We start from the raw sequence: 14,191 nt of genomic DNA on the forward strand, positions 1-14,191 counted from the left end.
AGCCCGTCTGGTGTAATGAAGGCGGTTTTCTCACGGTCCCTCTCATCAACTTCTATCTGCCAATAACCACTTCTGAGGTCGACCGAAGAGAAGTACTTGGCTTGACGAAGTCGGTCGAGGGAGTCGTCGATACGCGGGAGCGGGTACACGTCTTTCTTGGTCACACTGTTCAGCTTCCTGTAGTCGACGCAGAACCGTAGTGTCCCGTCTTTCTTTTTCACGAGGACGACAGGAGACGACCACGGACTGCTCGACGGTTGGATGACGCCGTCTGTGAGCATCTCTTCGACCTGTGTTTGAATAGCATCTCGCTCACGAGGGGACACACGATAGGGCTGCTGATGGATTGGTCGGGCTCCTTCATGCGTGATAATGCGGTGTTTAACTATCGACGTTTGGCGCACTTTGGACGACGACGTGAAACACGCACCAAACTCCCGCAAGAGGTCCTGGAGTTGCCTCTTTTCAGTGGGTGGAAGGCCAGGATTTATGTCTACGCTGGTGACCGCTTCGGCGTCAGCTCCAGGTGTGTCCTCCGCACAAGCAAAGCATTCGGCCACTTCCTGAACATGGTCGACGTAAGCGATGGCTGTGCCACGGAACAGATGTCGATGTTCGTTGCAGAAGTTGGTGACAAGGACCTCTGTACAACCGTCATGAAAGGATCCAAGGCCCCGTGCCACCGCAACCCCCTTAGTGAGTACGAGGGAGACATTAGGCTCGACAACCCGGAGTCCCCTATGTGGCTCGTCGCAGGTAACTCTCGTGAGAATGCTGGTACGTGGTGGCACCGTAACGTTATCGTCGGCGACTCGCAGGGTGGACCGAGAACCCTGGTGCGCAGGCTCTTCTGTGGCCATTGCGGTAGAAAACGTCACCAAGCGGTTCGGGAGGTCTATGATCGCACCGTGCTCGCGAAGAAAGTCGATGCCAAGGATGACATCGCGAGAACATTCGCGGAGAACGAGAAAAGTGGCAACGAATGTGCAGCCTCGAACCGTAACCCGGGCCGCACACATGCCGAGTGGTGCGACTAGATGTCCGCCTGCCGTGCGTATGTTGGGACCGTCCCAGGGTGTCGTCACTTTTTTCAGGGCCGTCGCAAGCCGTCCGCTAAGGATAGAGTAATCTGCGCCCGTATCAACCAACGCGCTGACCTCCTTTGTGTCGACGAGAACAGGGATATCCAAAGAGACCCTGCCTTCAGCACGGCCCGTCGATGGCTGTTGTGGAGGATTCAGTCGGTGCGGCGGCGGAACCTGGTCGGCGACTGGGGTTGCGCTGTCGGAGCGATTCAAGCGGCGCGTTGGGGGAAACTCTTCGGCGATGCGGCGATGCGGCGTTCGGCGTCGGGGCGATTAGGTCGGTGCGGCGGCGGAAGCGGGTCGGCGATTGGGGTTGCGGCATCGCGGCGATACGAAAGGCGCGTCGGGGAAAACTGTGCAGCGATGCGGCGTGCGACGTCGGGGCGATTCAGTTGCTGCGGCGGTGGAAGCTTTGCGTCGGAACGGCGTTCGGCGGCCTCGCCTCCAAAGGCCGCCGGAGCTAGTTTTCCCGACGAGGGCTCGAGGAACCACGTTGTCCCGAGGCGAAACGGGACCCAGAGGGCGAAGACCGGCGTGGAGAGGGCGATCGCGACTCGCGGCGCGGAGGAGATGGTGAACTACGCTGGCGGGTGACATACTCGGCGATGTCTTGAGGGCGCTCTCCAGGGCGTGGACGGGGGCTGTCGACAGGAAAACCGCGTAGTCCCATTTCGCGATAGGGGCACCGCCGGTAGAGATGGCCGGCCTCACCACAGTGGTAGCAGAGCGGGCGTTGATCCGGAGTGCGCCAGAGGTCAGTCTTCCGCGGTGCCTGGCGCCTATCCGCCCAGTAAGGAGTCGGCTGGGCAGAGTGCACCGCGACCAATGGTGCGGTGTAAGGCGAAGGCCCAGGAGATGGGGCCGCGCGGCGCACGACGTCCGCGTACGTGACTGGCTGGACAGGAGTGGTAGTTGAAGGCGCGTTGACAATAGGAAGGGCCTCGGGGGACAGGCCGCGGATCCTCCGGCTGGCACGATGGACAGGGGTGGTCACAAGAGGCGGACGCGTCGAGTAGTCCTCAGGAGTAGGGAGCATCGGCCGCACCTCCACCAGTGTCACGACCAGAGGAGCCGTGAAGGTAGACGTCGGGAAGAACCCAAGACCGGGAGCCTTCTTTTAATTATGGAGCCAGCTTCCACGACACAGAACAGAACAGCGCGCCACGAGAGCCCACCGCCGCTTCGTCGTCGTCTTCGACTCAGCGCGGAGGCCGCGCGGCGCGTTGGGCGCGTGGCAATATCATCCATAGTAGCATGGGAGAGTGTTCCAAACACAAAAAATTTTGCAAGCTGCACACAACAGACAGAACACACATCAACCAGGGAGTTTTAAGGATTTGTCATAAGCCAAAATTCGTATCAGCCATGATGATATCATCGAGATTCTACAGTGCCAAGTTCTCAGAGCAGATGCAATGTATCTTCGATGAGACTGCACAGCTTGCTTTGCATCTTAAATTCAGCTGTCATCCACATGACCAGCTATGTTACAAAAAGGGAGACGTAAGCCAGCACCACTATCTCAGTGTGTGCCTCACAACAGTCATGGTACCTGCAGTACGCAGAGAACTTGAGGAAGGGCCTTGGAGTTTGGGTCCACGGGTGCCAGCAGCACAAAGAGATGGTGTGCAGGCGCATCTGAGAGCATCTGCAGATCGTTTGGCGAGTTCTTATAGTGCGAGGCCACGTACAACGACACCACCTGCTGCAGAAAGGCCTCCGAGGCCTTGTGGTAGCTGAACAGGGTGTCCCGGTTAACATAGAATGTGCTCACAAGTCAAGGCCAACAACAAACGGAGATGAAATGCCATTCCAATACTGGTAAGTAAGATAAGAGAAAAGGTCGGAGCACTCGCTAGCACAATGGCACGAAATGGCCCATTTTACTAAATCCAGGCAACTTGTGGACAAGTAACGCTGTCTAGTCTGTTGCAAAAGAACTTGTGGGAATCTGCCTTCTTTCGCCCGCTAGAGGTGCCCAGCATTCTCTGTCGTGGCCCACCATGACAGCACTCCCCCCCCTCTGGCCTCCTCCAGGTGGCGGCTGAGGTGCCGCAACGCACCAGTGCCCGCTTCACAGATCCCCTCAGTTACAGGGTGCGGAGGTAGTCAACAAAGCGGGTCGACAGCAAAGTGAAAAATCAAAGCTGAAGAGTGCATTGCAAAGGATATAGCTGGCAGTCTTGTGGTGGAGGGCAGCCAGAAGCTGGTGGCACAGATGCATCCAGGCACAGCAGCTGGTTCAGCCATTTCTCAACAGGGTCCCCAGGCTTGTATCTGATGGACTCACTGAGCGACACCTCATGCAGAGCTCGCCCTGGAAGACAGAAACACCACAGGCATTGCATTGGCATTTCCATGCACGACGTGCTCAGCCCCAGAAGATACTGCCTCAGACAAACCCAACTCCGAAACAGTCAAATCTCATCCCATGCCCTAAAAACAACACTGCACTTCGAAAAAAAAAAAATAAAAAAACATATGTGTGGCATTATGTGTTGACAGTAACAATGCTACGCTGCGTCCTTGCAATCAGAATAGTTTGTCAGCTTTCTCTAAAGACTACTTTTGAAAAAAAAAAAAAAAAACTCCCCTAGAAGTAAAAATCTTGAATTATATATTGGATATTTAACTTGGAGCAGAGCTGTAAAATCGATTCAGATAAAAGAGCAGACAAAGTTTTAAAAAGAAAAGAACATTTGCGACATGCATCTGTTACTTTTTATTTCAATTAGTAAAGCTTGGTAAACAGCTTCGATTCACATACTGTAAAGAGATTATAATTTGCTTTTAAGAGACGAGATCAATACTAGCCTATTACATTTAACTGTTCACAACAGCGAGATATGCTATGCTCACCTCCTACAGACTTGCTCTTCTCATTTGATGTGATTGCAGACTGTTGCCGAAGCTGTTGAATTAACTTCAAAGACAAAGACCTTCCTGTGCCTTCATACCTGGTAATGAAAATGTGAATCAACAATGAGGTCAACAAGAAGGGTGCAACAAAACCATTACAAACGCTTCAGGCGGTTGCCTCTTTTGAAAACATTTTTTGGAAGCAATTTTTGAAAACATAACAGTGACTTCCAACTCTCAGAAGATAAATACGAGAAGAAGCTTAGTTTCAACAGCCTCGAGCAAGTGCCAGGTAGTCTTTAATCCTGGTTTGGTACCACTCCTTCAATGTTAAAGCCAAGAAGCCCATAGTTTCAGCCTCAGGCATCACCTTGCTTACAAAACTGCCTGCCATAAGGAAGGCCAACTATTCTCTGCTGGAGTGTTATTCACGACATCCTTTCCTTTCATTTTTTTTTTTCCTTAAAAATGCCCTTTTGCTTCCCTGTAGACTAAAAGCAAGCAAAGCCGCCGCGGTGGCTCAGCGGTTATGGTGCTCGGCTGCTGACCCGAAAGACGCGGGTTCGATCCCGGCCGCGGTGGCTGGAATTTCTTTGGAGGAGAAATTCTTGAGGCCCGTGTACTGTGCGATGTCAGTGCACGTTAAAGAACCCCAGGTGGTCGAAATTTCCGGAGCCCTCCACTACGGCGTCTCTCATAGCCTTAGTTGCTTTGGGACGTTAAACCCCATAAACCACCAAAAGCAAGCAAAGCCGAACCTCGATATACCGTATTTACTCGCATAATGATCGCACTTTTTTTCATTACGCGGGGTAAATTTAAAAAAAAAAAATTTTGAACACCGAAAACGCAAACAAGTCGCAGGCAGACAACCCTTATCACACGGGCGCGATACCCGCGCTTATCGCTGGTTATCGTGAACCGATCTCGGCTTACGTCGTTAACCGAGAAGATAGAGTGCGAAAAGCGCAAGAGCTGGCTCACTTCAAGAACGTACTTTAGCACTAAATCATGTTCCAAGAGCAACGCATCAAAATAGGCAGTGTGTATAGTGCTGCGCGACAGCGTTTTTATGCGGCCTTCGATCGTCCAATAGCGCGGCAACAGCGTACAACAGCAACGTCCCGCGGCGCTCAAGCTACGCATTTTACCGCTGTTACGCCGAAAAAGGTCCGGTCCCTGCCGCAGCGTTGATGTACTTAGGTGACACGTTCGCAACGCTCGGAGCACTGGATTCCGCGCGCTTACCGCAATGGTGCCGCACGCAAGCGCGGCGGACAACGGCGTTCTGTACTCCCTAGTCGTCGCTAGGCCTAACTTGTTTCGTATTGAAGCCACAGTGCTCACATCCTGAGCTTGGTGCATGATGGCCTCAGTTGCCTATGTGCCATAAAACCCACCAAACAAACAAGCCACAGTGTACGGCGCTTTTGAATTGACCAACGCTATAATGAATGTTCTACTTATGGCGCTGCCTTACTCACAACCTCATTGTTTCATATTAAAAGAAATATATACGATCGATTTCAGCGATGCCTTCGCAGCGGAACTGGCCAGGCAGATTGGGTCACTCGCGCTGCAACGGCAGCAGCTGCTTCGCAGCTGCGAACTTAAAACTAGCTAGTATCACAGTTATTACTCCTACCAGCAACTCGGTACAGGCCTGCGATCCTCAAGGAGGATGCATTTTTGGCGTTCCCGTATCCCAGGGCTTATTATTTACGAAAACAATAAAGTTTAGCCGGATCACTGCGTGAGTTCGTTCGTTGCACCGCAACCCAGAACGGTGGTGAGACTTGTGACAACGCGGCGAACCGTGATTCGAGATAACCGCAGTTAAGTTTGGTATCCGCGGTTAAGCATAACCGCATTTAGACTGCCCATGTGACCACAAGTCAACCAACAGGCAGCTGCCACTGCAATGCTGACAGAGCAAGTCTGCACGTGCCATCTGTCAGACAGATAAGCAAGTACAATCATCGTCGGCTAGACTCGACATCGTCGACAAATTGTCGCGGCAAGTTCAGGGTGCGATCATTACGCGGGGAATAAAAAAAAAACTGAATATTGCCAACAAAATTCGGGGGTGCGATCATTATGCGAGTAAATACGGTAACAAGCCTCAGTTAAATGAAATTCACGAAGTAACATTTTTTTAGTTTCCCAACCTCTGCCCCATTGAAAACGGTTTTTTCACGATTTAACACAGTAAGTTTATACCGCACTTTGGATTTAAAAAAGTCCTCGCGCATTGCATGCATGCACCAGGAGCCTCCTTAACAAGCAGTTGAAAATGAAAATTATAGCCGAGACAGACCGCGCTTTGCATGACCCCTTTTATGTACAAGTAGAGCCGGAGGGCTTGAACTTGCAGAGCAGAACAGGAGCAGAACGTGCCACTGCACCACAAGTCATGTAGATAAGAAAACCGCGATGGGCACACTCCACCACTAGCCATTCGTGTAGTGCGGCGAAGACTGCTGCCTGCCATCGAAACGAGCACCACTTGGTACTCAGGGTTCGATATATGCGTTTTCTTCGCTCGCTCGGTTATTTTCAGCTGAAAATTTTTTTTTTCGCTTTTTTTTCCCTCCATATGTCGCCAAGCAGTCCCTCTTGAATGGCATCATCATAGCCGGAAGCCCACTGGCAAGCTCCGGTCGTTAACTGGAACAACAGTGCTATACTTCTACATGAAATTTTTCAAGGGGTTGTTCCTACTAGTATTCAATATAAACAATTTTTCGTGTAAGTGGGAGCTATACGTCTGGAATCGGCTCTACAAGATTTTCAGTTTAGTGTGAAGGGCAGCCCCTTCCATAATGAAACCACAATGTATGGCTGTCGCATCCAAAACTAAAATAATCCTCTGTAAGTGATGGCTGCTTTGCAAGTTTAATGTTACACGAGTTGTTTTGATACTGTGGGCGCCTTGCTTGGTAATGTACGACCAATTATGAAGCTTTTTTCAAATATTTACTGGATGGGTTCAATGATGAACCTGCCACAATAATAAAGAGAAATAGAGAGCAGAGCAGCAAAAATACAATTTGAGATCAGTAAGTGGCGTGCACGGAAATCCTACTTTTTGTAACCATCCTTTTTTTTTTCTTTTTTGCACATGAAAGCCGTTCCCTTGCAAGTGTGACAATTTCTGCACCAAAAAAAATTCAGACTATCTCGTCATTGAAAGAAGATGCAAGCATGTGATGCACTGCAGGAAAGGCACAGCATATTCTATAGCGGCTCATAGATACTAATATACACGGAAATAGCTTTTTGTGGCTACGCAGTGGAAGGTACAACCGCGAGGCATAAGGCTTCCACAAGCGCCCTCTTACCACACGCTCACATGCGAAAGACACGAGTGTGGAAGCTGGCAGCATGAGCTTGCAGCTTACATTGCATAGCCACAGAAAGCTGTTCCCAAGTATAGTCGCACTTGAGTCCTTGGGTAGCTATCAGCTACTATTCTTGCCTAAGCTTTCCTTCGTGAGCAACAACGCGCTCGGCTTTCTTTGCCGCTTTTATGTATGGTGACCCGCACGACTAGAGCTGGTTATCGGCTATGCTGATAGGTGGCGCCACAAGACCTGCCGCCGGCATACACATATTGGAATGACGGCAACTCACACGACACTTTCGCCTTGCTCATAAGTGCTGCATAACTTAGGCTCCTCCTTTGCACCACACGCTGGCTTTTATCAAAATGGGACCATGAACATGCTGTTGTGAAAGCGTGCGCTGCTCCGGTGGCAGCACAGCATGTTGGCACCAGAGGCAAGTGAACTGAAAGTTTCGCCAATGTTCATTTAGGCTCAGTTTAGCGTTTTCCATCGTTCTGGTGCCAAGTTAACTCTCAAGATGCTGACAACAGGAGCTAAAAGTATTTCACGGTAAAAGGGAAAACCACTAACCGTGGGAAAATACACTTGGATGTGCAAGTCTGTCAAACTTCTGAAGATGTATGACTAGGGAAACATCATCCATAACTCAAGCACATGTTTACAGTCATATAAAGCACATCCTATGTAGCTACGCACCCATTGATAGTTGATGAGAGAAAAACCAGGTAGGGCCCAAGCAGCTTCTGTACCACGGGAAGGGGAATAGCAGCCGCCTCGTCGACCACCAGAAGCTCAGCTTGCCCCAGCAGGTGCGCGTCTGATGGATGCACGTACTGGACCACTTGCCGGTGATCCTCGTGGGACACCGTCACACGCACCACTGCCTTGTTCAGTTCCGGATTAGTTGACTGCACCACTTCATAGTCTTGGTGCTCCTGAGCCACAGCATACACAGCGCATAGTGTGAGCGGTTGTAGAAGCCCAGCCTCAAGACTGTGCTCAGCATGGAGCAACACAGCTCCCTCAGAAAAAGCTGTCTTGTGGGTTTAAACAAAATGCAAGGCGAGGAAAGCCCTAAAAATATTGCTAGCACTGTTTCCACTATAAGCATCAAGCGAGCGGCATGAAAAGGTCCCCGTGTGCCGGTTTCAAAGCTGAAAATGAATTCTGAAGATTTCAAATTCACCGAGAAAGAGCTATGAAAAACTCAGGCATACTACTGCGAATATTTCATACAAGTAATCCTCCACATGCCTTGAGAATGCTCACCAGAAATAGTAAAGTCATAAACGTTGTCACCAGGCTGCAACTCACCTCATACTTGAGGGCATCAAAACCCTTTAGGACAAATTCGAACAGTGTCTTCAAGTTTTCTGGGCTGGGTGCAGTGACGAAGATGTTGGAGTAACCAAAGGCCACGGCTGCAGCCACGGCCAGTCCCAGTGCAGCAGACTTTCCCCGACCTCGGGCTGCTGTGACAGCCACTGTGGTTCGAAACGTCTTCTCAGTGATGGCATCAACAAACTTCAGCACTGCCTGCGCCTGGTCGCACGTGCTGCAGCAGCTGATGAGCACTCCCAGGGGCTGCGTGTCCTGCAGGGAGCTCTTCAGGTCTGACAGCTCCTGCGCCTCTGGGTCCTACAAGACAAAATCATAAGGAACACTATTCAGGAGCACTGTAAGGCCACTCAGGTTAAAGGTGGTCCTTACACACTGCGAAGAAAAGAAAATAACAACAAAAAACAACTGCCCAAAAAAGAACCTAAGGAATCAATCATGAAAGGAACAATAAATGCAAATCTGCCATTCACTCTCTTGTCCCAGGCTGCACCGAGGAAACTAACAACTTTGAACAAAAATGTGCATCTTCATGTTATGCTTGTAGATTCAGTAACTATAAAATTAACCAGCCGCAGTGATTCAGTGGTTCGAGACCTCGGATACACAGCCATAGGACCCACGTTCAATCCCGACCGCAGCAACCGTGTTTCGAAGGCAAAATGCAAAAGACACCAGTGCACTATGCGATGTCAGTGCACGTTAAAGAACCCTATGTGTTATAAATTAATCCGAAGCCCTCTACCAAGACGTCCCCAGAAGCCAAAGTGTCATTTCAAGGAATTACACATCACAACAAACTAACACAAATAATAAGCTATGATGTGTACAAGGCACTTCACTATGATCAGTACTGCAAAGAAGGATGAAACTAGAGACTGCCAATGCATCTACGGCGATGCAAGACCTGAGGAAGCACCTGCTATACTTTTTCATGCGTGATCACAGTAGACGGGCTTGAAAACATGCTTCATAGTGCTCACCGAGCTTAAAAATGAGAAAAGTCTAAGGAAAATGCTGAATTCTCATTTGCCAATGCTAACTGCATTTCCAGATGCTTGCGCATATTGCCACAGAGCAGCACATTGCAACAAAGTGTCTTACGCCTAATGCTGCAGTGTAAAGTCCAATACACACTATGTCAATAGTGATACACCCTCCTGGAACAAAGAAATTCACCTCAGCAGCTCGGGATACTGGACTGATGCTTGCAGCAAATGATGACACCGGCAAAATGTTGAGCTGGTCATCGACCACCAAGCAAGACTTGCAAGAACTTAGTGAGAGGATGAAGCGCTCGTTGAAGCGACCGACAACATCTTGGTGTGCTTCTGTGCGGTATCGCGCATGAACATCCTGCACAAAAGAATAAGAACGAAAATATACATATATTAAAGCATGTGAACACAGCAAACATAGTAACGACTGGCGAACAATGCTCATGTTTTCTGCAGGAAAGGAAATCCATCAAGAAAGGCCAGAATTAAAACATATACAGTCGAACCCACTTTTAACAAACTTGATGGTCACGTGGATTGCGTTTTGTTTGTTTTCTTGCAAGTACAACTCAGAAAAAAACACATCATGGTCGCTTTATTTGATTGGATGAAGTTGGTCCCAACAACCACCAATATGCCCAACGCACCCTAAAGGAGGGAACAGCTGTAAAGCACACAGAGGAAAGGGTAAAAGCAAACAGACACCCCAAGTGGTTTCACACTGTCAAAGTATGCAGCAGCAATTAGCCGAAGTCATCAGCGCTCCTGTAATGCACGGGCATTTCTTTTTTTTTTCCACCCCTTCTTGTTAAATATCAACTGGCTCACTTTCTATCAGATCCTCCGTGGTGACTCTGCAGCTATGGCATTTGGCTGCTGAGCATAAGTCAGTAGATTCGACCACGGAAGCTGCATTTTGATGCAGGCAGAATTCTAAGACGCCCTTTTACTCAGATAATCAGCGCATGTTAAGGGAACCCAGGCAGTCAGAACAGATGCCTCCACTATGATGAGGCTCATGCCTCACAATATTTCCTCGCCACATCAGAAGGCCCTTAACCGACCCTTTCTCTCTGCTCTTCAACAGCTGCTGAAGACAGGCTCACCATGGTCAGAGTGTACAGCTGTCTGAGTGACGTGACCGACTGGAGCAGCAGAACAACCAGGCCACCTCCTTCAATAGTCTCGATTGTTCGAGCCAAAATGTTGGGGGTCATGGCCTCAAAGTCTTGAAGGACCAGCATCCCATAAGTGTTTCCAAGTATCTTGTGTGTCTCACTGAAAGAACGAATATCACAAGCCAGTTTTCACACATCTTGCATATTACTCTCAGCATGCATTTTGCAACAGTACAGTAAGATTATGCTCCAGACTACTGCACGTAAAACAACTGCAATCGCATGCATACGCTGGCATGCCGAATTGGGAGGAAACATGCCATTTCCATTGCGCAGAGTGAAACAATGAAGCATTACGTCCTCAATTACACAATTTGAAATTTCAAAGGACACATCATGTTACCAAAGTGATGAACATAGAGAGTTCAGTTAAACAGATGTAAACTAACCATGCAATTCGTAAGAGTGCCACCATTTATGCTTGACATGAGTTCATGTTCTTCTCTGCCTGCAGATAGCAAGTTTGGCTTCGCACATTCAATGTTTTTTACAACAGCAAATAAAGCTGCATGCCGACCCGTGCAAGCTGTCGTGTATGTACACACAAAGCAGCCATATTCAAGGAAAAAGCACCAACCTACAAACTGAGTAAAACAATTTCATTCCATGCTGAAATATCAGATTAATTTGCAAAGGCCAAATGTCCCAAGATGGCTGCAGCTTCTTCAGAAGTTGGCCATTAGCTGTTGCAACGCCATCCCAAAGCATGGGTACTGAACTCCCGAAACCAACTAAACCTATGCTAATAGCCCATTCAAAAGAGCCATAAAGAACTATTTCATGCACTGATATGCTGCATATGTTGCATATGAGCAAAAGAGGAAATGCAACCAATTCAAAGATAGACATATGCACCAGAGTGATTCAAAACAGGCTACACTCTGAAAGGCATTCATGCAAAGTGCTTAATGCAACCGTCAATTCTTTCAGTTACTGTCATAACACAAAAGCCTCTAACAGGGTCTTTTCACCAATTCAGACTGATAGCAAGGACAGAGTAGAGCTTTGATATCGAAATTTCAATTGTGCAGAGTAAAGTCTCCGTGGCATCAATTTCTTCTGAATGGTGCAACCAATCATGGAAACCACAACGATCAATTAAGTTCTTCAAAGTACCTTTTTACACAAACAGAAACCCAAGGCTCACACTGAAAGCAATAAGAACACGCCCAATGAAACTGGAGTTTTCTGTTCATTCAGCAATAACTAAAAACAGTTAGTAATGAGTGACTGACTTACTGGTAATAACAATAGCGGATGTTTGTCGCTGCAATAAACAACTCGAATGGGTCTTCCTCATTAACATCCAGCTTGCCACTCTTGATTTTCTTTTGCAGCACCTTCATTCGCTTTTTTCTATGCCTGCAAACAGAGTGGAATTAGTTAACAAAACGGACAACATCAGATTATTAACATAAACATTATGCTGCCTACATGCACATTCAATAGACGCAACAGCACAGAAATATCAGCACTCGCTATGACAGAGTGGGCCTACTTATTTTTAGTGGTAAGTGACCACAAACAGTACTTCATGTGATGCAACTATGTCAACACATGTAAGAGGTCTGTGAAAAGTCCACTCAAGGTACAATTTGCTGTGAGTGAATCAAATAAAACAAGGCCTGCAAACCAGAACAGTGACCTGAGTCAATGTGTGGATCCACTTCAACAGAACCAACAAAGGTGCCCTCAAGTGGTTGCATAAATCATGAATGGCAGAAACCAGTCAACAAATTTTAGTCTGCATTTTTTTTGTGGAATGCTGAAAGTACAGTCAAAAGCTTTAGAGAAGGGAACACGGGACTGCTTGCCGCTTCAGACAACCAGTGTAATCTTGCGGCTTTGTTCACTTAGCCTCCTGGTAGGTTTTCGGCAATAAAAGACATTTAAAAACATTTCATAACCATTCTGCCAGCTTGCTGCCTCACGCTTAAGTACAATGATTGCAGAGTGCAGGTGGACGGTGCTATAAAGCAGCGGCTTGCTGGCAAATAGGCAGAATGAGGAAAAGTGCTCATGGCTGTAAGGACACCAGATGACGCATAAGCGTGACTGCACCTTCGTAATTTAGACAGCAACAGCTGCAAAATAGGGCATTTTTCCTTTGGGGACCATTCCTTAGGTTATCACAGCTTCATGAGAACCACAAAAATGGTGTACTGCCGAGGACTGGTATAATAAAGTTTTGTAACCAACACACAGTTGCGAACAAAGTGATCATGGCTAACAGAAGCAAAGACATATTTCAACACCCTCAAACACTGCACTGTGATTTAATCCCAAAATTACTGCGACAGAAAACAGCAGTTACGGAATGCAACCGAAGATGGAAGCGCGCTTGGCTGGCATGCCATGTTTCAGACGCACAGCCAAATGAAAAATAACAAAAGCTGAAGATGTAGCAAACAGCAAAACCACTGGCCGCAAATCACAATGCGAACACTTGCGCACAGGCGCCGCTGAAAGACCTGAACCAATACACATACAAGGGGAGACAGCTTGATTGAGCTCGTATCTCAGCATTTGAAATTCACAAAAATGTTAAACACACCGCGTGAATCCAAGCTTAGCCAAAATAGCGTTACTTACGAGCTAAATCCCAGCTCCTTCTTGTAGCACCACAGCACTGACGGTCGAGCCTTGACCGTCGTCTTGGAAAGCATGTGGTGTAGGATAACAACCTATGCGCCAGAAATCAGCGAAAATTAGCTTGTACCCACCAAGCCTACTGCAGTTCACAGTCACTTCATACATAACCACTACGATTTCCAAATGGCAGTGAAATTCTTTACATTGACGGTAAAATTACGACGCTGAAGTTTTAAGGATCACCAAAGAGCCACGGCAGCATCCCACCCATGGCGCACGCTGTACTGAAGAGGACCGAGATAAAATTTCGTCAGACCTCAGTACACGGATGTTTAAGCATTTCGCACTTTCAAGATATTCAAAGAAGCATGCGGAAACTGAACCAATTGGATTATTACTTCAACTGATCTTATTTGCTCGACTGTCACGCTGAACCAGTAACTGGCAGTAAGTTCACTTACCTGATCGCGTCCTTTTTCACCAACGACAACAAACATTGTCCGATGACCAGTGTGAACTCCATTTTCAATGAGTACACGGATCCGATTGTCTATTTTCTTGCGTGTCATGGCTGGTGTTTAGCGCACACAAATACACATCACACGTGCACGGCACGAGCGCAACAAAATACACACACGTTGATGGACGGCGCCATGAAGCTTGCAACCAGTGATGCCGAACTCGTTCGAAATATCTCCAAATTTAACCCAAATTATTACCTATTTATTTTAAAAAATTTTTCATAAACTTTTTAATTCAATAAAGTAAGTATTAAAATTATGCATTGCTTATTT

At 47.8% G+C, this 14,191-nt stretch overlaps 1 protein-coding gene across 1 annotated transcript in view; it reads right to left on the reverse strand.

Annotated features, from left to right (window-relative positions):
* Positions 1-14,067, reverse strand: part of l(1)G0020 (RNA cytidine acetyltransferase l(1)G0020) — a 37,365-nt gene extending 23,298 nt beyond the window's left edge. The window contains exons 1-10 of the mRNA XM_089566404.1: positions 13,859-14,067; positions 13,398-13,489; positions 12,045-12,167; positions 10,734-10,905; positions 9,809-9,985; positions 8,606-8,929; positions 7,988-8,226; positions 3,945-4,042; positions 3,258-3,402; positions 2,638-2,851 (exon numbers count right to left, since the gene is read on the reverse strand). Of these exons, the coding sequence (XP_089422530.1) occupies positions 2,638-2,851; positions 3,258-3,402; positions 3,945-4,042; positions 7,988-8,226; positions 8,606-8,929; positions 9,809-9,985; positions 10,734-10,905; positions 12,045-12,167; positions 13,398-13,489; positions 13,859-13,966 (1,692 nt within the window). The 5' untranslated portion in view covers positions 13,967-14,067. The remainder of the gene's footprint in view (positions 1-2,637; positions 2,852-3,257; positions 3,403-3,944; positions 4,043-7,987; positions 8,227-8,605; positions 8,930-9,808; positions 9,986-10,733; positions 10,906-12,044; positions 12,168-13,397; positions 13,490-13,858) is intronic.
* Between the last annotated feature and the right edge of the window lie 124 nt (positions 14,068-14,191).

This window comes from Amblyomma mixtum, chromosome 1, assembly GCF_055824585.1.
Source record: "Amblyomma mixtum isolate Tamu chromosome 1, ASM5582458v1, whole genome shotgun sequence".
Taxonomy (NCBI): Eukaryota; Metazoa; Arthropoda; class Arachnida; order Ixodida; family Ixodidae; genus Amblyomma; species Amblyomma mixtum.